General features: G+C 46.5%; 1 protein-coding gene across 1 annotated transcript in view; it reads right to left on the bottom strand.

Annotated features, from left to right (window-relative positions):
* The window catches only part of LOC115099257 (probable cation-transporting ATPase 13A4), a 257,489-nt gene that overhangs the window by 150,593 nt on the left and 78,918 nt on the right, over nucleotides 1-27,978 (bottom strand). The window contains exon 17 of the mRNA XM_029616766.1: nucleotides 27,032-27,149. Coding sequence (XP_029472626.1) covers nucleotides 27,032-27,149 — 118 coding nt within the window. The remainder of the gene's footprint in view (nucleotides 1-27,031; nucleotides 27,150-27,978) is intronic.

A 27,978-nucleotide genomic window follows, 5' to 3' on the forward strand; every position in this document is an offset into this window, starting at 1 on the left:
CACATGCCTGTACCTCAACGCGGGCCTCCCCTTTTCAGATTGTATTTGAACGACAACCCAGGCCACCTTTGCCCTTGCCAGTGCCATCACCGGCAGCCCAGCTCACTGCACTACAGTTGCGGCACCTCTGGATTCATACCCAACAAATGCTCCATAAAGTGGCTCATACCGCAAAGACATTTGCCGATAAGCATTGATGACCTGCTCCCTGGTTCTGCCCGGGAGAAAAAGTGTGGCTTAGCATCAGGCACATCCGTTTGAGAGTTCCTTCCATGCAACTGGCTCCCCGTTATATTGGGCCATTTCCGGTGCTGCGACAGCTAGGTCCTGTGACTTATCAACTTCGTCTGCCGGCCACATTAAGAATCCATAATTCCTTCCACACGTCACTTTTGAAGCCTTTGGTTCTCACCTGGCCTACTCGGAAGGTTCCTGAAGCACCTCAGCCCAGGGCAGAGGAGGAGACTATAAGAACATAAGAACATGCCATACTGGGTCAGCCCAGCATCCAGTTTCCAACAGTGGCCAATCCAGGCCATAAGAACCTGGCAAGTACCCAAAAACTAAGTCTATATCATGTTACTGTTGCTAGTAATAGCAGTAGCTATTTTCTAAATCAACTTAATAGCAGGTAATGGACTTCTCCTCCAAGAACTTATCCAATCCTTTTTTAAACACAGCTATACACCAGGTGTGTGAGGTGCTTCATGTCCGGAAACACGGCAACACATGGGAATACCTCCTAGATTGGGAGGGATTCAGGCCTGAGGAGAATTCCTGGGAGCCTGCTAAGAACATTCTGGACAAGACTCTTCTCAAGAACTTTTACAGTGAACACCCAGGAAAACCTAAGCCTTCTAGGGGGAGGCCTAAAGGAGGGGGTACTGTTATGGCTGCCAGTCGCGGAGTTCCGCTACAGGGGCCGGTCTCTCGTCCGAGGCGGCAGACCGCCTACGACACCCCCACTGTCATGGCCGCTGACTGCGGTGGTCCGCAAACGGGGCGAAGTGCCTACCTGCGGCGTCGGGCCGCCTCCGGGGCTCCTGCTGGAGCAGTCAGCCCCCTCTGATGCTCCCTGCACGGCCGCTGCCGCAGCTGAGCCCAGCAGCATGGTTCCTGCTCTGCCGGACTGACTTCTCCCCCTCTGGGTTGAATAGAGCCATGCGCACGCGGCTGAAGATTAAATTTAAAGGGGCCACAACAGGAAGTTGTCGTGGCTCCTTCCTGGGACTCCTCCCTCGGCTCAGGTATGTAAGGCAAGGTCTGCTCCTCAGACTTTGCCTTGGTATTGAGGCTTCTAGTCTGGGTGGTTCCTGAGCTCCGAGTTCCTGGTTCCCGCTTCCTGGTCTTGTTCCTGTTCTTCCGTCCTGCTTCTGCTCTCCTCCCTCGTTAGACTGACTCTTCTGGATTGAGTCTTGGACCGGCTTCCGAATATTCTCCTGGCTAGACCCTGGACCGGCTTCTGACCATTCTCCTGGCTTGCTCCTGGACCGGCTTACGACCCTTCTCCTGGCTTGCACCTTGGACCGGCTTCCGACCCTTTGCTGACTTGGACCATTGGACTGGCTTTTTGATCATTCTTCAGTCTCCATTCCTGGACTGTCGTACGACCTGCTGGAGGCACCAGATGTCTGGAACCTATGACCTGCAGGAGGTGCCTGCATCCAGACCTGTCTTCAGCGATTCTCCTAAGTCCAAGCGGCTTGGGTCCCTACGGGCTCCTCCTGGGGGGACCACTAGCTTCCAGTGGCGAAGTACTCATTCAACTGCTGATACACCTGGCCTTGCCTTCCGACGGTAGGGACCTAAGAGGGTTGATTCTCTCCTAGTTAGCGCTAACTCTACCTTGGACCAAGGGTCCACCTCCTGGTTTGTAACAACAGGGGTGTGCTAATGAAGTACAATGCTGAATTCTCTACACAAATCAGCAATACTACGAGCGATTCGAGGAGGTAAGAAACTGACAAGACAGTGCCAATATTTCAGGACTATTCCACCAAATTGTCCACTCAGCACAGAGGGCATACTCTCAAGACCTGTTGCAGCTTATTCTACCCAGCAAAGTTAAGTGTCACCTGGGATGATGTAACACAGTGGTTTGTATCAGAAACAAGGGGGAGAAATTATTGGTCAGGAAAGCTTTTATGGTAGGGAAGAAGGTTATACTGTCAGTCTGGCTGGTGGCTTCTCGTTCTAACAATGGTGCAATTTATTACCCAGGACCATGCAGATGGAGAATATGGCTAGCACCTCTCAGTTTTCACAAAGGTGTTCTTTTTTCACCATTTGGAACAGATATATTCAAAGTTTACCGGTGAGAGCCCATAGTCTATTTATTTATTTATTTAACACTTTTCTATACCGACCTTCATGGTTAAATGACCATATCAGATCGGTTTACATAGAATTGGGGAACTGTAACAAAAAACAATCGTTTGAACAGGAAGAGCAAAGTTACATTCAACAAGGATAGTAAACTTGGAAGCATAGACAGCTGGAAAGAAAGGCCTAAGAAGGCAGTAAACAAAGAGTATAAACAATTGATGAATCAGGGGTAGCTCTTACTAAGTACTTAAAGGTAGTACAGAGATCCATTGTTCATGAAGGTTGTTCGGTCGTCTAAGTCTAGTACTTAATATTAGCATTTGTGATTTTTGCTTCATGATTGTGACCCATGTTACTTGCAGATAGGAGAGATTGGGAGGGGTGAAGAAGGAATGGTGTGGGAGGGAGGGAAGTAGGTGTAAGGTCTTTTAACAGTGGCACACTATAACATAGGGGATGGGTTAAAAATGTAAAAAGATTATGACTTGTACAACAGTCTTTAGCCTGGTGTGCATAAGGAACCGATGAATTCTGGTTTATATTTGTATTGTTGTATCTCAATAAAAAGTTTGAACATAAGAGCTTTATTGACATTTTGATGCCTATAGGCTTGGCCTAGCTTAGGTTTGGTTCTCAGTGCTTTATTGTATTAGCACTTCTTATCATTAAATATACTTTATTTCTTGCTGTGTTTTATGTTTATACTATTGTTGTTATGCATGAATATTGATATTTGCATGCATATGCTTTAGTATGTACTGGATTGTTTATTACCAAGTATGCAGTTTATTGTTGTTTGTACCTTGCTCTGAGCTCCCAGCAGATAGAGTGAGAAACAAATATTTTAGATATATAAATAAATCCTAAAAATCTTACTCAGTAAAGTACAACAGATCTTTTCAGAATTCACAGCTTCTCACAGTGTGAACCTTTCTCTCTCTTTCCATAGGACTGCTCTCCTATACCCTCATCAGATCCAACATTTTCTCAAAAACCAGGCTGGGGTTCAATCCTTTTCTCAAATAACAACAAAACCCTACTGCTCTACTGTAGTGCTTGCAGCACAGCATGCCTTCTTCCACCTTTTCTCCCTACTTGGGAGCTTTGTCTGGAGCTCCCATTCCAGCTCCTTCTGGAATTTCCAGTTCTTCCTTACCATAAAAACAGTTTTTTTTGTGCCAGAAACAACAACTTAATAATGCATTGAATTTTGCAGGTCACTGCCTAAATACTATTAGTGAATGAATGTATGTAAATAAACTGTTAGGAATACGGCTCTCAGGAAGGCCCTTGAGCCGCTGTACTCACCCTGAAGCCGTCGCGAACAGTCCAGGGTCACCATCAACATGTTCCTGCAGCTGGGACACCCAGGGCCGGAGGAACCACTAGGCGAGCTAGGCCTGTGCCTAGGGCGCCGAGACTTAGGGGGCGCCGCGGCAGGCAGCCAGCTCCCGACTCGCCCTGCCTCCCCGGCAGTGCCACCCTCCCGACACCCCCCTAGTGGTCCAGCGGAGGTCCAGGGAGCGATCTGCCGCTCCTGGGGCCTCGGCTGCCATTAAGCAAAATGGCGCCGGTGGCCTTCAGCCCCCACCATGTGACAGGGGCTACAAGTCTGAAAGCAAGGTGCTTCTGTGAGAGTGTAATGTGTATGTGAGACAGGGAGGGTGCTTCTGTGCGTCAATGTGTGTGTGCGAGAGAGATGGAGCATGTTTTTGGCTGGCTTGTGGCTGTGAGAGAGGGCATGTGTGTGATTGAGCCTGTTTGTAAGTGAGATAGAACATGTGCGTGATTGAGAGCTTGTGTATAAGTGAAATAGAGCATGTGTGTGATTGAAAGCTTGTGTGTAAGTAAGAGAGAGCGAGAGCATTGTGTGATTGAGAGAGACTGGCCAGAGAGGTGACGTGTGTATGTGTGAGAAAGACTAAACAGGGAGATGACGTGTGTGTGTGTGTGAGTGAGTGAGTGTGTGTGTGTGTGAGTGAGTGAGTGTGTGTGTGTGTGAGTGAGTGAGTGTGTGTGTGTGTGAGTGAGTGAGTGTGTGTGTGTGTGAGTGAGTGACAGACAGACAGATTGGGGAGATGATTGGTGTGTGAGAGACAGAAACTGGTCCTGAGAGTGTGACTGGTGTGTGTGTGTGTGAGAGAAGAGACTGGTTGTGGTCCCTAAAGAAGAGGACTGTGAGGACAGCTTCAGCAGCTACTACTGCTTCTGGTATGGCCTGCAAGGGAAAGGAGTAGGAGAACTGCTGGAGAGGGTAAGTAAAGGTGGCTTTTTAAGTTAATTTTTCTTGATTGACTACCATTCTAATTATTGGGTAGTATGTGATGTGTCTGCTGTTTGAAATATTTTATTAGTGTTTGGTAAAGCTTTCAAAATTTGCATGAGTCTTTAATTATTAGATATTCTATTCATCAGCTGTTTTGAAATTATTTTATTTGTATGATTTTATAATTATGATTAATGATTTATATATCTTTATTTTATTGATTTGTTTCACGAGGAATGATGACATTTTTGTTTTTCCATTGTTACACTGTATAGAGTCTGGCATGATGCGTTTTACAGTTCAGTTTTTGTCTGCACATTTCTATTTATACTTTATGTGGCTTTATTCTGTATTTGGTGAGGGTTTGTGTTCTGCATGCAAAGACTGAGATGAAGTATTCTTTTAGCATGTGGTTTCTCTGTAGGGATCTGTAGTAGCCTGGCCTGTTCTGTTTTCCTGATAGGAGGTGTATTGATATTTTAGATTCTGGTGTAATATTTTTGGTATTCTTTTTTATAGGTAGGGTTGTTATTCTTTGAGTGTTGGCAGATAGCACTGTGTTGATACGGGAGGACCATGCCGAAATATATCATAATAGGTATGATGCCATATGAATTCCAAGATGCAAAGTTTTCTTGTTGGCATCACAACAGTGCATTAAGTTACCACAACAACTTGTATATTAATTTTACCTCAGAATGTCATTTTTCATGTAAAATATGTTATAAATGCATAATTTAAAATTGTGTATGGGGAGGGGGCGCCAGACTGTAAGGTTTGCCTAGGGTGCCTAATACCTGTGCACCGGCCCTGGGGACACCACAGTCTTCTCAGTGTTACCGGGCGCAGCCCCCACGTGCTACCATTCTGCTCCTGTCCCAGATCCTCCTTAGATGTGTGCCCACTCATATGCATACATTACATGGGCCCCGCAGTGGGAAACATGGAGCGGCGCCCTTTGATGACATCAAACCTACAGGCCTATTTAAGCCTATTTTGCAGCAATATCTCGCCTCAGCAACGAGTCTTCTGTCTTGCAGTGTGTGTTACCTTGGGTTCCTGTTCCTGCATTTCTGTGCCTTGTCATCCAGCCTTGCCTTGTTGTACAGCCTTGCCTTCCTTCCATTCTTTCCTTATCCAGCCTTGCCTTGTTCAGCCCATGTTGTTATTCCACCTGTCTTGTCCAGTGTCTCCAGTGTGTCTGCGCCCTCTTGTCCTGACCCTTTGGATCTTGACCTCTTACTTGGGCCTGACAACGATTGCCTACTGCCTGGATCTGACCCCTTGCCTGGACCTGACCACTCTTACTAGCTGCCCACCCTGATCTTGGCTTGTCTATGACTCCGTTAATGTACAGGTTGGCATGAGCCCTTGGTGCTGTGGCATAGTTGATGCAGCCTCGTACACAAAATGATGAGGCCTGCACCGGCAGCTGGCCAACATGCCCTATAGCAGGACAGATTGGAGCTTCAGCTATACCAGCTGTCTCACCCCACAGGTTGAGCCTTTGGTTTCTGGTGACCAGCAGGTCTTAGGCAGGTCCCTAGGGTGAAGACAAGAGCAAGAGTCCAATAGCACACCAGGGGCAGGACAGGCAGCAGGCAGACGGAGTCAGAGACAGCTAAGGTCAGGGCAGGCTGTTAACAGATGTGGCCATCACAATCTTCCCTGGGGGAACTGCCAATGTAGCCGCAACTACAATTTTAGCTGGGTCAATGATATGCTATGGAGCTTCCAGGGTTCCCTCGGCATCAACAGAATGGGAAAGAGCATCGGCTCCGCGGTTCATCTAAGTACGCCGATACCACAACTCAAAGTCAAGTCAATTAAAAACCAAATCATCAGCAGGCATGGCTGAGATTTAATTTCTGTGCTTGCACCAGATGTTCAAGGTTTTTGTAATCCAAATCATATAGATGGTTATTGTGTGCTTGGCTCCTTCCAGCAGGTGTCGCCATTCATCCAAAGCCAACTTGACTGCTAATAGCTTGCGGTCTCCTATGGTGTAGTTCTTCTCTGTTGAGGAGAACATTTTTGAAAAGCAGGAGCATATCACAAGTGTGCCGTTATATTTATGTTGCAGGAGGAGAGCGCCCACACCGAGGGTAGGTGCATCTACCTCCAAAATGAATAGTTTGAATAGATCTGAATGGTGTAAGTATGGATCAAGAGTAAACTCCTCTTTGAGGCGCTTGAATAGCATCCTTGTACAGGTGGTGCTCACAGAGCCTTTGAAGATCTTGTTTTCCATGGTGTTGATGTTCCACTAAAGACTTAAAAATATTAGGATATCATCCAGGTAGACAACTACGCGAGAGTAGAGAAAGTACCCGAAGATCTCATTGACCATAAATTGGAAGAATGCAGGAGCACTGCACAACCCGAAGGGCATCACCAGATATTCATAGTGTCTGTCACTGAAATTGAAAGGTGAAAAGGACCAATGGGTAGAGACAGACGAAGAAATGGCAGAAATATTAAACAAATACTTTAGATCGGTGTTCACTAAAGAAGACCCTGGAGAAGGACAGTCTCTAAGTAACAAGAAACTGGAGGGGAGTGGAATGGATGAAACTCCGTTTACGGAAGAGAAGGTATGGGAAGAGCTAGGAAAACTGAAAGTGGACAAAGCCATGGGGCCTGATGAGGTTCATTCCAGGATACTGAGGGAGCTCAGAGATGTGCTGGTGGCTCCGCTGCGTGACCTGTTCAATAGATCCCTGGAAACGGGAGTGGTGCCGAGTGATTGGAGAAGAGCGGTGGTGGTCCCTTTTCACAAGAGTGGGAGCAGAGAGGAGGCTGGAAACTACAGGCTGGTAGCCTCACCTTGGTGGTGGGAAAAGTATTGGAGTTGCTGCTGAAGGAAAGAATAGTGAACTATCTACAAGCAGCAGAATTGCTGGACCAGAGGCAGCATGGTTTCACCAGGGGAAGGTCTTGTCAGACGAATCTGATAGACTTTTTTAATTGGGTGACTAGGGAATTAGATCGAGGAAGAGCGCTCAATGTCATCTACTTGGATTTCAGCAAAGCTTTTGATACGGTCCCACACAAGAGGCTTTTGAATAAAAGACAATGTGTGATGGTAAATGGAACTTACTCGGAAGAGAGAGCGGTGATGAGCAGAGTTCCGCAAGGGTCGGTGTTGGGACCGGTCCTGTTTAATATCTTCGTGAGCAACATCGCGGATGGGATAGAAGGCAAGGTTTGTCTATTTACAGATGATACTAAGATCTGCAACAGAGTGGACACGCCAGAAGGAGTGGAGAGAATTAGATGGGATTTAAGGAAGCTGGAAGACTGATCGAAGATATGGCAGCTGAGATTCAATGCCAAGAAGTGCAGAGTCATGCATATGGGGTGTGGAAATCCAAAAGAAATGTATTCGATGGGGGTTGAAGGGCTGATGTGCACAGAGCAGGAGAGATACCTTGGGGTGATAGTGTCTAACGATCTGAAGTTGGCGAAACAACGTGACAAGGTGATAGCTAAAGCCAGAAGAATGCTGGGCTGCATAGAGAGAGGAATATCGAGTAAGAAAAGGGAAGTGATTATCCCCTTGTACAGGTCCTTGGTGAGGCCTCACCTGGAGTACTGTGCTCAGTTCTGGAGACCGTATCTCTGAAGAGACAGAGACAGGATGGAGGCGGTCCAGAGAAGGGCGACCAAAAAGGTGGATGGTCTTCATCGAATGACTTATGAGGAGAGATTGAAGAACCTAAATATGTATACCCTGGAGGAAAGGAAGAGCAGGGATGATATGATACAGACTTTCAGATACTTGAAAGGTTTTAATGATCCAAAGTCAACGACAAACCTTTTCCGTTGGAAAAAATCAGCAGAACCAGGGGTCATGATTTAAAACTCCAGGGAGGAAGACTCAGAACCAATGTCAGGATGCCTGGAACGCCCTTCCGGAGGAAGTGGTGAAGACCAAAACTGTGAAAGATTTCAAAGGGGCGTGGGATAAACACTGTGGATCCATAAAGTCTTGATGATGTGAATGAAGAGAAGAGGCATGGGGATGGCTTGCGGGAATGACGACTACTACCTGGTGATTAATACCCTTATTCAATAAACATACACACGGTTAATGCAACTCCAACATTGCTGTATGCTTCAACGGCAAGAGGAAATAGGATTTGCATTCACAAATAAGCATGGGAGTAGCTTGCTTGTTGCGGCGATTACTACCCCAAACCTAATAAGCCTGATACTTCACTTTTCAATGCATATCCAGCGTAGCTCTCTGCTTCAATGGCAGGGGAGAATGAAGAAAAGAGGATTTACATTCAGACAGCTACCAACAAGAACTGAATTGCATAGTCTGGGTAAACAAATAAGCGTGGGCGTAGCTTGCTTGATGCAGCAGTTACTACCCCAAACTAATTAAGTCTGATACTTTACTTTGATGCAGCAGGGGGAATGAAGAAAAGATGATTTATATTCAGACAACAACTAACAAGGACTAAATTGCACAGGCTGGGTAAACAAATAAGTATGGGAGTAGTTTGCTTATTGCGGCGGTTACTACCCCTAAAAAATTAGGCTTGATACTTCACTTTGATGCAGCTCCAGCACTGCTCTCTACATCAATGGATGGGGCGGAAGGAAATTAGAGCCAAAAAGTTACCAATAAGGGCCCTGACCTCAGTGGGCAGAGTAACAGATAAGGATGAGAAAAATAAGTGCGAAAGCTTGCTGGGCAGACTGGATGGGCCGTTTGGTCTTCTTCTGCCATCATTTCTATGTTTCTATATGTCTTCCATTTGTCATGTTCTCGGATTCTGATCAGGGTGTACACCTCCTGAAAGTCCAACTTGGTGAATTTCTGAGTGCTTTGAAGGCGGCCAAAGAGCTCTAAGTTTAAGGGTAGAAGATATTCTTTTTGTAATGGAGTTAAGACCGTAATAGTCAATGCGGGGATGTAAGGATCTGTCCTTCTTCCCTGTGAAAAAGAATCCAGCCCAGCAGGTGATGGAGAGGGACAAATGAAGCCTCTGTCCAAATTCTCCTTAATATATTTAGACAGTGCCTCAGTTTTGGAAGCAGTTAGTGGGTATATTCTGCATCTCGGCAGAACCATGCTGGGCAGCAAGTCTATGGCACAGTCATAAAAGTGATGCAGGGGCAGGACCTCTGTCTGCTGCTTGCAGAATACATCTGCAAAATCAGAATATTGTGGAGGCAGACACGGAAGCTCTGAGGTAGCCATCAGCACCAAGGATACCACAGGCGAGACCTTGACAACAAGGATCACACTGGGTTAACTGTAATATGATCCAAATGAAGTGGGACTGATAAAGGATAAACCACTGTAATCCCAAGATGATGGGATACACAGCATGTATTCAACTATGTGCATATTTTATTAATCTATTTCTAACTGCTAATATTAGATAAAAGATAGTATAAAGTACTATACATGTATAGGTAATCTATTACTCATATAAATGGACAAGATCCATGTCACTTATCAAGTAGCTTTTATTTTTGAAACTATGTAACCGGAACCTTATTGGTACTTTGATAGAAAGTATTACCCAATTTGAACATTACTAAATGTGCCTATCTGTAAACCGTTGTGATGGTGTATGACTAAACGACGGTATAGAAAAGATTTTAAATAAATAAATAAATAGAATAAATGGCATTAAATTGCCTTGGGCAGGACATAGACAGAGATTTGTTCCTTATGTAGAATCCTGGTTTGCATAGTTAGGGGTATCATAGCTCTGGTAATGTGTCTAAGCAAAGATTTATTTTATTTATTTATTTTAAAATGTTTATATACTGCTTTTACAATATAAAATTAATTAAAATGGTTTATATAAAAACATACATAGTAGTAACAAATTCTCAAACAAAGTGGTTAAAATAACTAATTTACAACAACACATAAAAACTAGTAAAATAAATATCTACTCTGATTTAATTATTCAAGTGCCAAACCGCATGAAAAATAAATCACTTATTTGGGGGGGTGGGGGTAAAGTGAAAAAGAAGTAATAAAGGTATAAAATTAAGTGTGTTCTGATACTGAAAGATTAAAAGCAAGTTGGAATAAGTATGTTTTTAACAATTTTTTGAATTGTTGTGAATTCAAAGAGAATTTGGCAGAGAATTCCAGATGGATGGACCAGCAACAGAGAAGGCTATTTTTCGTGTAATGTCCAGCCTTGCGAGATGGACTGAAGGAATATCTAATAAATTCTTTGTTAAAGATCTTAAGTGTCTTGTTGGTTTGTAAATTCATAAGATGGAGCAAAGCCAGGTTGAGGATGGATTGTATATAAGTGAGTGAATTACAGACAGTATTTTATATTGAATTCTAAATTTTACAGGAAGCCAGTGGAAAGAACAAAGTATTGGAGTTATCTGGTTTCTTAGAGAGATACCAGATAGTATGCAGGTAGCAGCATTCTGGACTAATTGCAGAATTGGGCAAACCCAAATAGAGAGCGTTACAATAATTGCGTCCTGAAAACACAAGAGATTGAAGGACTGTACGGAAATCTTGATGAAATAGCAGGGGACGACGTCTCGTTAACAGATGTAGTTTGTAAAATGATGTTTTTGTTACAGCAGAGATGTGCTGTGTCATTGACAAATTGGAGTTTATCAATATTCCTAGGTTGGAAGCTTTGTTTAGAATAGGGATGGATAAACCATTTATTGAAAGATGAGATGGAGGGCCAGTTGTAGGGTTTGATATCAATGTTAGATAAACAATTTCTATTTTGGAGGGGTTTAATTTTAAACGGTTATGTGATAGCTAGGTAATGATTGTATTTATGTATAATGTTGCCATCAATAAGGTGGAGGACCATGAAGTGTTGTAAGGAACCAAAAACTGAATGTCGTCCGCATATATTTTGAATTGGATGTTAAAGAAGAAAGAATATGACAGAGAGGGAGCAAGTAAATATTAAAAAGAATAGGAGAGAGAGAAGAACCTTGTGGAACACTGGAAGAAATCATGTATTGATCCGATGAATGATTACCAATATTGATTTGTTGCATGCGGTCTGATAAATAAGATGAAAACCAATTTAAAACTGCCGTTGAGATCGTAAACAGACAAGATAGAGAATGACATGGCCAATGGAACCATCAGTAACTAGTACTGGTGGACTAATGCCTCATGGATGAAGCTTCCACCTGCCCCAGTGTCCAGGACTGCAAGCACATCTACCAAGATGTTCCCTATGGAGAACCGTTTTGGTACCAGCAACTGTGGAGACATGCAAGGTGTTAGAGCACGACGTAAAACTCACGGTCCTCTGGCACTCTCCTGCCGTGCCAAATGCCTCCTTAGAGGATAGCGCACTGTGGGTTGCACTCCGTTTTTGGCACGGCAGGAGAGTGCCAGAGGACCCCCCCCCCCCATTGCGCCGGATGCTGCCGAAAGTTCCCAGAGAAGACGTCAAACAGCAGCTACTATTTAGGGACCAGCCTCCCTGTTGCTCTTTGACTCAGCAAAGTGCTTGGTGAGTCAGTGATCTCTGCTGCTCTGCTTGGATTGTGCTGTTCTCCTTGTCCCTTTTGTTCTCCTGGTCTCCTCGTTAGTATGAGTCTTGTTCTTGTCTCTTCTTTGTTTGGCCTTGAACCTCCACCTGGTTATGGACTCTGGACTATGCTTGCCACCTGCTTTGACCCTCTGCCTAGTTCTGGAATCTGGACTCTGCTTGCCACCTGCCTTGACCCTCTGCCTGGTTCTGAACTCTGCTTGCCGCCTGTCTTTTGACCTGCCGCCTTGCTCTGGAAATGGATATTGCCTGCCTCCTGTTCCAATCCCGGTACCAAGGTAAGACAGTTAGATTCTTCCACTTGGGTCCACAGAAAATCTTAATACAAGGGTGACCTAAAGTGGTTTCTCCCACCAGACTTAGGTCCTTGAGTTTTCCTGGCTTATTTGGGCACTGGTTAGCAAAATGCCCAGAAGCTGCACAATACAGGTTGAGACTGAGGCATTGCTGCTTCTCTGCTGCAGAAATCTTAAACCAGTCAGCCTGCATGGCTTCTTCTAATGCGGTCCAGGTTCAGGAGGCAAATGTGAGATCATCAGTTGCTGGAAATTTGGGGCAAGATGGGTGGTATGGCGAATCGAGTCCCTTTCCCAGGCCCGTTCCTGGAATTTTAGATCTAGACAGATGGCTAGGCTGATTAGATCCTCTAATGTCTCAGGCAAGTCCATAGCAGCCAACTTGTCCTTTATCCACTCTGAAAGTATTTGCCTCAAGATGGCAATCTGACTGTCACTGTCCCACTGTAGTACTAAGGCCAGAGTGCGGAAGTGTTCAGCATATTCCCTTACAGACTGAGTACCTTGTCTGATTCATAGAAATTCAGAGGCCTTGGAAGCGGAGTGGCCAGGCTCATCAAAGATCTCCTGAAACTCCTGCAAGAAGCAATTCAGATCTCCCAGAAGAAGGTTGCCTCTTTCCTAAATAAGCGAGGTCCAGGCTAGGGCAGAGCCATCCAACAATTACAGAATATAGGTTACCTTGACATGTTCGGTGCAAAACAAGGGTGCTTGAAGTTCAAATTGAATCTGACACAGATTTAAAAAGTCTCCACATTTCACTGGGTCGCTGTCATACCTTGGTGGTGAAGGCAGATGCAAAGTGGGTATAGAAGGCCATACTATGGGTGTTGGAACAGGAGATAGAGCAGGTCTAGCAGCCATGTCTTGTAGATACTGATGAAGTCAAAGGTTTTATTGTATCTCTCTGTTCAATATAGTTCAACTTAGCTTATAATATTCTTTACTGATTAATGCTATGCTTGATATGAACACTATTTTAGATTATACTAAGAATGAAAGATATGTAAACAAATTTGTACAAAGTTGTACATCAGTAGACTTTGGGGCTCCAGGTGTTAACCAGTGGACCCTTGACCCGGCACGGAAGAACACCCACCTGAGGAACCGGGATGTCCTTCGTCTCCGGAGGGTGGATACCAGGAGCAAGACCCCTCAGTACCTAGCAAGAGAAAGCAGACAGGTACAGGCCAGGGAGCCCAAGCCGGGTTCCAAGCGAGGCAGGGGTCAGTGAAGATCAAATCCAATCCGGGTCCGGACAGGTAGCAGGTAGAGCAAAGTAAAGTCCAATCCGGGTCGAGGCAGGCAGCGGGCAAACAGAGCAAAGTCCAATCCGGGTCGAGGCAGGCAGCGGGCAAACAGAGTAAAGTCCAATCCGGGTCGAGGCAGGCAGCGGGCAAACAGAGCAAAGTCCAATCCGGGTCGAGGCAGGCAGCAGGCAAACAGAGTCAGGTACGATCCGGGTCTAGGCAGGCAGGCAGGCAGCAAGGCAAGGCAGAATCAGGCACGGTCCGGGTCTCGGCAGGCAGGCAGCAAGGCAAGGCAGAGTCAGGCACGGTCCGGGTCTCGGCAGGCAGGCAGCAAGGCAATGCGGAGTCAAGTACGGTCCGGGTCTCGGCAGGCAGGTAGCAAGGCAAGGCAGAGTCAGGCACGGTCCGGGTCTCGGCAGGCAGGCAGCAAGGCAAGGCGGAGTCAAGTATGGTCCGGGTCTCGGCAGGCAGGTAGCAAGGCAAGGCAGAGTCAGGCACAGCAAAGTCACACCAGGGCACAGCAAAGCACGGGACCTATTGAGAAGGCGTCTGATGCCTGCACCGCTTAAATCTCCCTCCCTGCTGACGTCAGTTTCCGGGGGCGGCCTCGTCCTCGCGATCCTGCCCCTTTAAGAGGCGGAGTTAGCCGCGTCGCACCCGATGCCGTCCCGCGACGGCCAGACGTCTGCACGCAGCGAGTCATGCTCTGGGGGCCCTGAGGAATGGCGTGCCGATCCACCGGCTGAAAAGAGGTAGGGAGGCCCGATCGCATGCGATCGCGATCGGGCCTCACAACACCAGGAACAAGATAAAAGATAATTGGTAGAAAATATATACAATGATGTGTGATCCTTTCTTATCAGTAATAAAATGTGCTGTGCTTGTAGGTAATTGCAGTTAGACCTAGGTTATGCTGACCTGTTAACTGATCATGATCTAAGATCTTTGTTGAAGTAAAATGCAGAAGTGAAACTATGATTGGTCAATCTGAAATATTTTGCCAAACCATGACTTTGTAGAAATAAACAGTATATAAGTCTGATTGTAATTACTGGATTTCAGGAATACCCACTGAGAGCCTACTTGAAGTGTGATTTCCTCCCATGTGATATTTTTTCCTATGTAAATATATGTCAATTAAACTTGGTAGATTTGTATTGCAACACATTCAATTCTTATCTCCGTGTCCGGTTGTAAAAGAAGGGAAGTTTTTCACAAGTTAGTCAAACTTTTGATTAAACATTTGGTTCTCAGGAAGAGCTTTAAAAATACCTTAATCTTTATCTGTCTAGTTGAAAGGGGCCCCCCTTTCACTTTAATTAAAAGTACCTGGAGCTTCCTAGGATAGAAAGGAATACGTAATCTCTTATCTCTGAACTGTTAGAAGAAAGAAAAAAACAGTAAGAGTGTTTTTCGCCTGGCACAGTTTGGCATTGCATGAAGGAAAGGAAAACAGGCAACACTTTAATCGGGCAGGAAAACTATATTTTTTCATATCCTGGTATTAATTAAATTGTGTGAACCTTTTCAAGGTTTCAAACTATTTTCTTCAAAGGCTAAATATTGAAGTGTTGACAGAAATAATACAATTGCCACCGATTAAAGGATTTTGGGATTATATAAATAGGAAGCAGACAAAGGAAGACAGAACCGTGACTTTGGCTTTTTCCTAACAAGTGAAAGGCTGAGAGAGACAAAGAGCGGACCCGCTTCAGATATCTGGTAGATATTATTTTTATTTTTAGCATATGAGAACCTATATTAAATTAATTGCTATTGTTTCTAAATTGGCATATGTATTAGAAATACATTAGTTAAATAATGCCATTAGTTGACATTTATTTAATCTTAATCTTAACTGTCACCATATTAATGGTTTTCACACTGATTGTAGTGTATAGTCTAATAAAAATAAGGTTTGAACATAGAAATGTTTCTTAGAATCATTTACAGATTTTAAGTTTGATATTTTTCTTTATCTGAAATAAAAGAAAATATTTTTTACTACATATTGTCTGGTTTTATTCTAGTGTATGCTGTGCTGCATTAATTATTGGTTAATAAAGTTCTGGAGTAAAAAGAAAACACATCTCTGAAATCAAATAATGTTGAGATTACTTACCTGATAATCTCCTTTTCCTTAGTGTAGACAGATGGACTCAGAACGAATGGGTATCGTATCCGCGTGCTAGCAGTTGGAGACGGATCTGACGTCAGCACGGGTGTATATATACCCCCACAGGAAGCGTAGCAACTTAGTAATCTTCCTTGCAAAAGCTGTTATGGATGTGTGACCTGACGCTCAGTGAAAAGTGAAACAGGATTCCCCTGACCGATTGATAGTAGCTGGAGACCGCCAGCATTCCCAACCGGAAGGCGTTGACACCTGGTAGAGTGTACGCTCTTATGGAACATATGACATGGCTTACCTTGAATCGGTGAAACCCATGTACACAGGCAGCTGGGCGGGATGCTGAGTCCATCTGTCTACACTAAGGAAAAGGAGATTATCAGGTAAGTAATCTCAACATTTCCTGGCGTGTAGCCAGATGGACTCAAAACGAATGGGATGTACAAAAGCTTTACTCCCAGCCTGGGCGGGAGGCTGCCTGAGGACCATGTAGTACCGCCCTCGCAAATGCTGAGTCCTCCCTGGCCTGGACATCCAGATGGTAGAACCTGGAGAAGGTATGGAGGGAGGACCATGTCACCGCTTTACAGATTTCTGCAGGCGACAGCATCCTGGATTCCGCCCAGGATGCCGCTTGTGCTCTGGTAGAATGAGCCTTGACCTGTAGAGGTGGAGACTTCCCGGCCCCCACGTAAGCTGCTCTGATAACTTCTTTAATCCAGCGGGCGATGGTGGGCCGAGAGGCCGCTTCACCTTGCTTCTTCCCGCTGTGCAGGACGAACAGATGGTCTGTCTTACGTACGTCTTGTGTCACTTCCAGATATCTGGGCAGCAATCTGCCAATGTCGAGATGGCGTAATAAACGCCCTTCTTCAGATTTCTTCAAACTCGCCGTGGTAGGCAAGGATATAGCTTGGTTAAGGTGAAAGGAGGGAACCGTGCGAAGATGGATAGCCTCTGGAGTGATTCTCAGAAAGGGATCCCGGCAGGACAGTGCTTGTAGCTCTGAGACGCGGCGTGCTGAACACACCGCCAATAGGAACACCATCTTCAAGGTTAGAGAACGAAGAGACAGGCCCCGGAGGGGTCTGAAGGTGGATCCCGCGAGGAAATCCAAAACAAGGTTGAGGTTCCACAAAGGCACTGGCCACTTCAATGGCGGATGAATGTGCTTGACTCCTTTCAGTAAGCGAGAAACATCTGGGTGTTTGGCAATGGTCTTGCCATCCCTCCTGGGACCATAGCAAGACAGTGCAGCCACCTGCACTTTGATGGAGCTGAGGGAGAGACCCTTCTGAAGCCCATCCTGCAGGAAATCCAGAACAATAGGAATTGTGGTCACATGTGGATTGGTGCCATGAGCATCGCACCATGCTTCAAATACTCTCCAGATCCTTACATAGGTGAGGGATGTGGAAAACTTGCGAGCTCGGAGGAGTGTATCTATCACGGGCTCCGAGTAACCTCTTTTCTTCAGTCTAGCCCTCTCAATGGCCAGACCGTAAGAGAGAATTGAGCCGGATCCTCGTGGAGGATGGGACCTTGACGTAGAAGGTCCCGGAGAGGAGGCAGGGAAAGGGGCTCCCCTGCCAGTAGTCTTCTCATGTCCGCCTACCAGGGTCTTCTTGGCCAGTCTGGTGCCACTAGAAGAACTAGGCCCCGGTGTTTCTGAATCTTGTGGATGATGGCGCCCAGCAGAGGCCATGGAGGAAAGGCGTATAGCAGAGTCCCTGGAGGCCATGGCTGAACCAGGGCATCGATTCCGTGTGAGAATGGGTCGCGCTTGCGGCTGAAGTATCTGGGTACTTGAGCATTGGACTTGTCCGCCAGTAAATCCATGTCCGGAATCCCCCAGTGATCTACAATCATCTGGAAGGCTGTGGGTGACAGCTGCCACTCTCCCGGATTTAGACTTTCTCTGCTGAGGAAGTCTGCCGTGGTGTTGTCCTTCCCGGCAATGTGGATGGCTGAGATGTCCTGAAGATTCGCCTCTGTCCAAGTCATCAGTGGGGCGATCTCCAGAGATACTTGTTGGCTTCTGGTTCCGCCCTGACGGTTGATGTATGCCACCGTGGTGGCGTTGTCGGACATCACTCTGACTGCTCTGTTCTTCAGTCTGTGAGCAAATCGAAGGCATGCCAATCGGACTGCTTGAGCCTCTAGACGGTTGATGTTCCACGCTGACTCTTCTCCGTGCCACCGCCCTTGTGCGGTGAGTCCTTCGCAGTGTGCTCCCCAGCCACTCAGGCTGGCATCTGTGGTGAGCAGAGTCCACGTGGGGGAGGACATCCTTGACCCCTTGCTCATGTGGTCGGACTGCAGCCACCACCGTAACTGTGTCCGGACTCTGGCAGGCAGAGGTAGGTGCGTGGAATAGTTCCGTAGACGAGGGCTCCAGCGAGAGAGCAGGAAGTGTTGTAGAGGTCTCATATGGGCCCTTGCCCAAGGTACCACTTCTAGGGTAGATGCCATGAGACCTAGAACCTGCAGATAATCCCAAGCTATGGGCCAACTGGCTCCCATCAAGTACTGGATACGCGTCTGAAGTTTCAACCTTCTCTTGGTAGTGAGACTGACTGTGTCCTCCTGCGTGTCGAACTGTACTGCCAGGTATTCCAGTGACTGGGAAGGCTGTAGGCAACTCTTGCTGAGGTTGATTACCCAGCCCAAGCTTTCCAGAAGGGCGATCACTCTGTCGGTTGTCCGATGGCTCTCCTCTCGTGATTTCGCCCTGATCAGCCAGTCGTCTAGGTAGGGATGGACCAGAATTCCTTCCCGTCTGAGAGCCGCTGCTACCACGACAACCACCTTGGTGAAGGTCCGCGGTGACGTGGCCAATCCGAAGGGCAGAGCCCGGAATTGGAAGTGGTGACCCAGAACCTTGAAGCGAAGGTAGCGCTGATGATCCGGATGGATCGGAATATGCAGGTAGGCTTCAGACAAGTCCAATGCCATGAGGAATTCTCCTGGCTGTACTGCGGTCTTGACGGAGCACAGAGTTTCCATGCGAAACCTCGGGACCCGCAAGTATCGATTGACTGACTTGAGGTCCAGTACAGGCCGAAAGGTGCCCCCTTTCTTGGGTACCATGAAATAAATGGAATAGTGTCCAGAATTCACTTCCAAGGCAGGTACTGGGATGATGGCTTTCAAGGACAGGAGCCTCACCAAGGTAGCTTCCAATGCCGCCTTCTTGTGTATGGGACATGAAGATTCCACAAACTTGTCCGGAGGGAGATGATGAAAGTCTAGATAATACCCCTCTCGGATGATGGCGAGGACCCACTGGTCCGACGTAATCTCGACCCATCTGGGGTAGAAGAGGGTTAACCTGCCCCCTATGGCTTCGTCCCCCAGATGAATCGGCGGAATTTCATTGTGAGGCGCGGCCGGGACCTGAACCTGGGCCTGCTCCCCTCTTGCGCTGCTTGGTCTGAAAGGACTGATTCCTGGCCTGAGGACGCGGCGCCTGATAGCGACTCCTGTAAGGAATGAAGCGCTGTGAACTCCTGCCCCTGGAGGGCCTTGGAAAGGCGCGCTGGCTCCTTCGGAACCGATCTTCTGGCAGTCTAGGCACTGGAGAGGCGCCCCATGTACTGGCCAGTTTATCAAGGTCGCTGCCAAATAGGAAAGAGCCCTTAAAGGGCAATCTGGTGAGGCGTGTCTTTGAAGGCACATCAGCTGACCATTTCCGGATCCAGAGCTGCCTCCTGGCGGCTTTGGAGGATGAGATCCCCTTGGCTGTTGTCCGGACTAGATCTGATGCAGCATCCGTGAGGAACGAGAGAGCGGACTCCATGTCAGCTGCTGGAGCGTTGTTCCTGACCTGTGACAAACAGGCACGCGTCACCACTGTGCAGCAGGTTGCAATCCGCAAAGAGAGAGCTGCCACCTCAAAGGTCTGTTTCAGAATGGCGTCCAGTCGTCTGTCATGAGGCTCCTTGAGGGCCGTCCTCCCTTCAACTGGAATGGTAGTGCGCTTGACCACAGCGCTAATCAAAGTGTCCACCTGAGGGCACGCCAGCAGGTCCTGGATAACCGATGCCAATGGGTACATGCCCGCCAGGGCCCGGCCCCCTTTGAAGGAAGCCGCTGGTGCCGCCCATTCTAAATCTATCAGTTGTTGTGCTGCTTGCAAGAATGGAAAATGGCGGGCTGTAGGACGAAGACCTTCCAGCAGGGGGTTCTGCGCAGAGGGTACCGTAGCGCTAGGACCTGTAATATCCAACTCCGCCAGACACTGAGACACCAGGTCGGAGAGATCCTCCTTAGGGAAGAACCGCCTCATGGTTCTATATGGCTCAATCCCTGGGGGAAGTTCGGACTTGTCCGGTGAAAACTCCTGGTCTGACTGATCTGGGCTGTCCAGCGGCGGGAGGTCCCGCTCACGATAAGGGCGTGAGAGTCCAGGAACAGGATCCGCAGGAGCCGCCACCGCAGCAGCCGCCGCAGTCGCAGCCACCGCAGGAACCGCAGAAACCGCAGGAACAGTGGGAACAGCAGGGCCTGGACGGGAAGCCGTTTGCATCTGTACAAAGGCATGAATCCCCTTAAAGAGATCCACCCAGGAAATTGAAGCAGCCTCTAATCGCCGGGGTACAAGATCCCCCGGGATTCCCGATTGGTCGAGACTGCCCGCTAAATCCGGGGTAGCCCCTGAGGAACTGTCAGCAAATCGTGGCTGAGACTGGTCCTGGCCCGAGGGTCCCACGGCCTCCTCACATTGGGCACATAGGGAGTCTGGCTCTTCACTGTGCGTGGCTCGAAGCTGGCATGCAGAGCAGAGGCCGAGGGCTTTAATGCCAGATGCAGGCGGCGCCGCCGCTGAAGACGCTGAGGCGTTCTGTTCCATTGAAAAGAATGCGCTGAATGAAAAGCGGCCACAATATTCGCTTAAGAGCACAGGCGCACAATAATAATATGCAGCAGCAATATGCGCTTAATACAACAGGCGCTTAATAATATGCGGCAGCTATAAACGCGTAATAGAACAGGCGCTTAAGAACGCTAAATGATATGCAATACGCTCTCAGCAATAGGCGTTCATGAATACCCGCTCAATTGTATGCAATATGCTCTCAGCTATAAGCGGTTAGCAATACACGCTCAATGGCTTTCAATAGGCTCTCAGCAATAGTGGTTAGCAATACACGCTCAATGGCATTCAATAGGCTCTCAGCAATAAGCGGTTAGCAATACACGCTCAAAGGTATTCAATAGGCACTCAGCAATATGCGGTTAGCAATACACGCTCAATGGCATTCAATATGCTCTCAGCAATAGGCGGTTAGCAATACACGCTCAGTGGTATGCAATATGCTCTCAGTAAGAAGGAAATATATGCACAAGGAGGAATAGAGCTGAGCCTATTACGGGCGCTCAATACCTGAATAAGGCCCACAAAATGGCGCCCTCCATGGCGCGCCACGCCGCCGATCCTCTGTTCCTCGGAGACCAAAAGTAAGAGATGTACACCTTACCTGATCCTCGGCGCTTCCTGGCTGGAACCCGGGCGGTCTCCGGCTGCGGGGGGAGAGGGCAAGTACCTTCACCGCCGCGTATGAGGATATGCACCCACTGCCTCGTCCACGCCGGGACCGAGGCGCCTCGTATGCCTCACCCGAACCTCCCCCGGGGGCTATGTCCCTGCTGCGATTCGGCCACCGGACCGAGGACTTAACCCTCCGGGGGATCACGGAAATCACCCCGGGAAACTCTACTGGGGGAGGGACCTTAGGGTATCACCGCAGGAGTGCGGGGCTCGATGTTGTAGAAGTTGTAGTTGAAAGAAAGTAGAAAGTAGAAAACAGAAAGTAGATTTGGAAAACACGCTCAGCGAGCGTGCAGGCTCTCCAAACTGCTTTGGAGACGGAAATTACTAAGTTGCTACACTTCCTGTGGGGGTATATATACACCCGTGCTGACGTCAGATCCGTCTCCAACTGCTAGCACGCGGATACTATACCCATTCGTTCTGAGTCCATCTGGCTACACACCAGGAAATAAACGTTTTGTCTATAAGGCAAGAAGGGTAGAAAAAGGAGATAAGAAAAGCGTTTTCATCCAAGCAGGATCCCTTGGTAAAACTTTTAATTCTGCTAGTGGTGACCCCAAAACTTAAATCTATCTTTTTCTACACAACAGTACACCAGGGTCAGGACAAGCAGCAGGCAGACGCAGTCAGAGACAGGTCAAGGTCTACGCAGGCTGTAAACAGACAAGGTCAGGCCCAGGCAGAAGGTCAGATCCAGGCAGCAGGCAAATGTGGTCAGGTCCATGCAGAAGATCCGGAGAGTCAGACAAAGGATGGATGAAGATACTGAAGACACTGGACAAGAGAAACAAAATGAATCTGGACAAGGCAGGCTGTATGAAGGAAGAAGAAGACAAGGAGAGTAGAACCATATAGAAAGACATGGTTTAATGGAACAAAGTCAGCATGGCTTTACCCAGGGCAAGTCTTGCCTCACAAATCTGCTTCACTTGCCTCACAAATCTGCTTCACTTTTTTGAAGGAGATAATAAACATGTGGATAAAGGTGAACCGGTAGATATAGTATACTTGGATTTTCAGAAGGCGTTTGACAAAGTTCCTCATGAGAGGCTTCTAGGAAAAGTAAAAAGTCATGGGATAGGTGGCGATGTCCTTTCGTGGATTGCAAACTGGCTAAAAGACAGGAAACAGAGAGTAGGATTAAATGGGCAATTTTCTCAGTGGAAGGGAGTGGACAGTGGAGTGCCTCAGTGATCTGTATTGGGACCCTTACTGTTCAATATATTTATAAATGATCTGGAAAGAAATACGACGAGTGAGATAATCAAATTTGCAGATGACACAAAATTGTGCAGAGTAGTTAAATCACAAGCAGATTGTGATAAATTGCAGGAAGACCTTGTGAGACTGGAAAATTGGGCATCCAAATGGCAGATGAAATTTAATGTGGAAAAGTGCAAGGTGATGCATATAGGGAAAAATAACCCATGCTATAATTACACGATGTTGGGTTCCATATTAGGTGCTACAACCCAAGAAAGAGATCTAGGTGTCATAGTGGATAACACATTGAAATCGTCGGTTCAGTGTGCTGCGGCAGTCAAAAAAGCAAACAGAATGTTGGGAATTATTAGAAAAGGAATGATGAATAAAACGGAAAATGTCATAATGCCTCTGTATCGCTCCATGGTGAGACCGCACCTTGAATACTGTGTACAATTCTGGTCGCCGCATCTCAAAAAAGATATAATTGCGATGGAGAAGGTACAGAGAAGGGCTACCAAAATGATAAGGGGAATGGAACAACTCCCCTATGAGGAAAGACTAAAGAGATTAGGACTTTTCAGCTTGGAGAAGAGACGACTGAGGGGGGATATGATAGAGGTGTTTAAAATCATGAGAGGTCTAGAACGGGTGGATGTGAATCGGTTATTTACTCTTTCGGATAGTAGAAGGACTAGGGGACACTCCATGAAGTTAGCATGGGGCACATTTAAAACTAATCGGAGAAAGTTCTTTTTTACTCAACGCACAATTAAACTCTGGAATTTGTTGCCAGAGAATGTGGTTCGTGCAGGTAGTATAGCTGTGTTTAAAAAAGGATTGGATAAGTTCTTGGAGGAGAAGTCCATTACCTGCTATTAGGTTCACTTAGAGAATAGCCACTGCCATTAGCAATGGTTACATGGAATAGACTTAGTTTTTGGGTACTTGCCAGGTTCTTATGGCCTGGATTGGCCACTGTTGGAAACAGGATGCTGGGCTTGATGGACCCTTGGTCTGACCCAGTATGGCATTTTCTTATGTTCTTATGTTCTTAACAAGTCAAGGATGAGGCTGGAAGAGGCAACGCAAGGCTGGATGAGGCAACATAAGGCTGGAGAAGACAAGCTGAAGATGCAGGAACTCAGGAACATTGGCAACATGCATTGCAAAGCAAAAGACCTGTAGCTGAAGCAAAGGTGAGCTGTCCGAAGAGTCCTTATACAGGAAGGGCTGGCTGAGGTCATCAGAGGGCGCTATGTGAACTTTCCCAACGTGAACCCTTTAAGATTGGGTACTGTCACGCGCATCTAAGGTATGGCCAGGTCACAGCATCATGGTGGTGTGGTAGGCTGGATATGTCGGCATTCCTGCCATGCTGAGACTGGGCAGCATTGCGAGTGAGTGCCACGGCTCGTGAGGCTATCCACAGCCACAAATCCTAACAGTTATTCTGCTGCCTGCTCTGAACCGGTATTCTCTTGGACTTCCTTTATCTTCACCGCCCTAGGGACTCGCCTAAGTCCTGCCAGCTGCCATAGCCTAAGGGCTCAACCTGCAGGGAAGTCAGCTGGTAAAATTGAAGCTCCAGACTGTCCCACTACAGGGCGCATTCAACAGCTGCCGGCGTAAACCTCAGGGGTTCACCCTCAAGGCTGTGTCAACTATGCCACAGCATCAAGGGCTCACATACCCGCTTATCCTTCACGTAAACTAGCCCTTAATATTGGGAAGACAAATGTAATGATATTAAGTAGATTCCCTTCTGATGACTTCATAAATCCTTCCAGTTTGAAGACTGGATGATAAAATGCTTATCTATAATAAGGAACTTGGAGGTATAACATGAGCCAGACCTATCAATAGATTACTACAACTCACTTTATGTGGGTCTATCTGCATATATGCTAAAATGCTTATAAGCAGTACAAAATGCTGCTGTAAGGCTGTTGGCGGGAACTAAATTATCTGACCATAATCAGCACTACATTCCTTGCACTGGCTCCCCATATAATGGAAAATTCAATTCAGAATCATATCACCAATTCATCATGCATTAAGCAGCAAGACACTACAGCATGTATTAGCTCCCTCTTCAGCCTCAGGTACAAACTTACAGGTCTATCCAGTAAAGTGCGGCCGCGTTTACCCCGCTCCTAACCCGCGTTCTACTCACTTTCCGGCCGCGTTAGCCCTTCCTGCGATCCACAACCCCCTTTAACCTACCCTTACCGCGTCCTAAAATCCCCGGGCAACCCCTTCCACACGTGGCATGTATATTGCATGCAAACGAGCGAATTAGGTATTCCCTAGCATCCAGTAACCCGCGCCCCGACTATCGCTATTTTACCCTGCCGTTTTGCCGCGCGTATAACCTGCTAACTTACCGCCTACCCTTACCCCTGCGTTAGAGGCAGGGGTAAGGGTAGGCAGAAAGCTTTCCCCCAGCCCCCGCTCACCTGCCCTGGCCGCGTCCATGGATGCTGGTCTCCGGGGCAACCCCAGTCCTCTCCCCTCCTCCCAAAGCAAAAAAAAAAGCGAAAAAAAAAATTGCAAGAGAGAGAGGGGAGAGGACGGCAATCCTACGCTTGGCGACTTACTTTTGCAGCTCCCCTCCGGATATCCTGGCTTCCCCCGTGCCAGTCCCCTCTCCCCTCCTCCCGAAGCATGGTGCGAAAAGCAGCCTTGCTCCGGGAGGATGGAAGAAGGGACTGGCAGTGTAAAGCGGCGAAGCGACTTACTTTTTGCACCCCCCTTCGGACATCGGACGACCTCTCCTGCCTCCAGCTGCTCGCGAAGATGGACGCCTGCACGGCCGCTGAAGACTTGACGTCACATGCCGTGACGCCAAACGTTGTGACGTCACGTCTTCAGCGGACGTGCAGGCGTCCATCTTCGCGAGCAGCTGGAGGCAGGAGAGGTCGTCCGATGTCTGGAGGGGGGTGCAAAAAGTAAGTTGCTTCGCCGCTTCGTCGCTTTACACTGCCAGTCCCTTCTTCCCTCCTCATGGAGCAAGGCTGCTTTTCGCGCCCTGCTTCGGGAGGAGGGGAGAGGGGACTGGCAATCCCGACTTCCTGGTATCTGTCATTTCAAATGACATTTGAAATGACAGATACCAGCGTGGCCGTGAAGCGTTAGGCCCGCGCACCCAGGATACTTTATAGGCGCTCTATCCAGTAAAATGGGTTGCGCGGGCCTAACGCTTCACGGACGCTTCTTAGACGCAGCTTGCATTTGCAAGCTATTTACATACAGGATCGAGCGGTAGGTGAGCTGCACTGTGCGTGCGGTAACCGCGGGTGCGCTGGGCACTAACGCAGCTCTTCCTACCGCTCGTTACTGGATAGACCTGTTAGATTGTAAGCCCTCTGGGGATAGAGAAATACCTCCAGTACCTGAATGTAATCCGCTTTGAAGTGCTGAAAAAGTGCAAAAAGTGGAATATAAATCTAAATAAATTAAATAAATAAATAAATAAATAAATATACAAGCCTCAGCCCAATTTGAAATCAGTAGGCTGCAACCTGTTAGATGGTCCTCCTTTTGATGTTTTTTGTAGCAAATCTTATATTATGGAACAATCTACCCAGATGAGGCTCGGAATATTCAATGCTATACCACCTTCAGGAAGCAAGTAAAAGCTTTATACTTTAAACAGGCTTATACTAGCGGGACGTGTTAAATTTAAATAATGGTTTTTCTCTTGCAGTATTGTTTTTTATGTGGTTTGCATATGTCTTTTTATTTGCTTTGATGTTTCATTTTTATTTATTTAAGTATCTTTTTATGCATTTCATTATGCATGTAAATGATTACCCGCCAAGTACTTCGAATTGTGCAGGGTTACAAATGTGAAAAATAGATAAGTAAGTAATCGGTCTGCGGCTGCTGCAACCCATGATCCTGGACAGCTTATAGCTGACAGCCTCCAGTGTAAGCCTAACTTTGTTGTACTATTTGTATATTCCTTTACTCACTTTATTTTATTTTTTTATAATCACTTCTGTTCCCTGACCTCTGCTTGAACCTTTGGAGTCACTATGTACAAATTATTCACGTTGGCACCATCAGGGGACTATAGGCGATGCTTGTAACTGATTAGTGAGGCTTCAGTTATCTTTCCCCCAACATTTACATGCAAGTCATTTGCCTGGACACGTACGTGTGCTCAAACACCTTCTTGGTTTCAATCACGTAGTCCACATTAAATTTTTTTCTTTTTTTTTACAAAAATATAAACACACAAAAACACCTGAGAACACTGGAAGCCCAGATTTAATCTATCAAACATCCAGCAATATAAAATGAGAAAGTAAGAGCAGCAAGAAAATGCAGAGAGAAAAACATCTCTCTACACTCTCAGAGTGTATGCTTTCTTCCAGGGTGCTGCATAGTAGTTGCTGCTTTGCTTTTTAAAAGACACCATCCCATAATGTTACTTACATAAGTGAATTCTTGGAACAGTACTGTTTCTTACCTCTTCAAATGAACTATTTCAGCATGTGTCTTTATTCCTAGAGACTTATATGCAAAGCCAATGACCCGGAAACCTTGACGAGTGTAAAGCTGAAGCTCATTTGAAAAGTTGAATGGGACTACACAAAAATAAATACACAATTTATGGTTAGAAGACTTAAAGGATGCTTGACACTCAAAAACTGCATGTCATTGTAACATCCTCAGTAGAATAAGATTGGCATCTCATGTAATTTTTAAAGCTGAATTTTCAAATGGGTTCCGCATGTAAAAGCAGCATATAGACTCGTATGTAGGATGCACGTGCGTATAAATCTATTTTATAAACATTGAAGGTATACATGTATTTTCAGTTTCATGAATACATTTTACCAGGGAAAAAAGAAGGGTTTCTAGAAACATTCCAGGGTGGGGCATAGAAATTGCTATTTAAGACATATATATTACTGAACTTATTTGTTCACTTTCACACCTGCTAATTGACTTATGCAGGTGAAACGGACTTGTCTGTTATCTGCAGTTTTGGGGGTTCAGGATGTTTTAGATGAACTGGCAAAGGTATCAGTGAACAGTTGATTCCAAGTTTGCGCGCAAGTATATTCAAAACGGTATACATACATACTTTGTAAACTATCTGCCTCCACATTGTTACGATTATTTTGCGTATGAAATATATGTGCATATTTATAAAATGAAAATATGCATTTTTAACATTGGAAATTACACATATACTGAAACATGTGCATGTACTTTTAGAGCAGAAATATGCTGGGTTTTTTGGTTTTTGTTTTTTTTACAAACTGTGCAGCTTTTGCCATGGATAGATTTGAAAGTTGGCCTCCCAGTGTAGAAATAAAATGATCAAAAAATTAATGTTAGCTGCTTGGCTATAGACGTGTTAAGCACTGCAGTCTGACACACAGTAATGAGAGATCCTATTTTATCACC

The sequence above is a fragment of the Rhinatrema bivittatum genome, chromosome 9 (genome assembly GCF_901001135.1).
Source record: "Rhinatrema bivittatum chromosome 9, aRhiBiv1.1, whole genome shotgun sequence".
NCBI lineage: Eukaryota > Metazoa > Chordata > Amphibia > Gymnophiona > Rhinatrematidae > Rhinatrema > Rhinatrema bivittatum.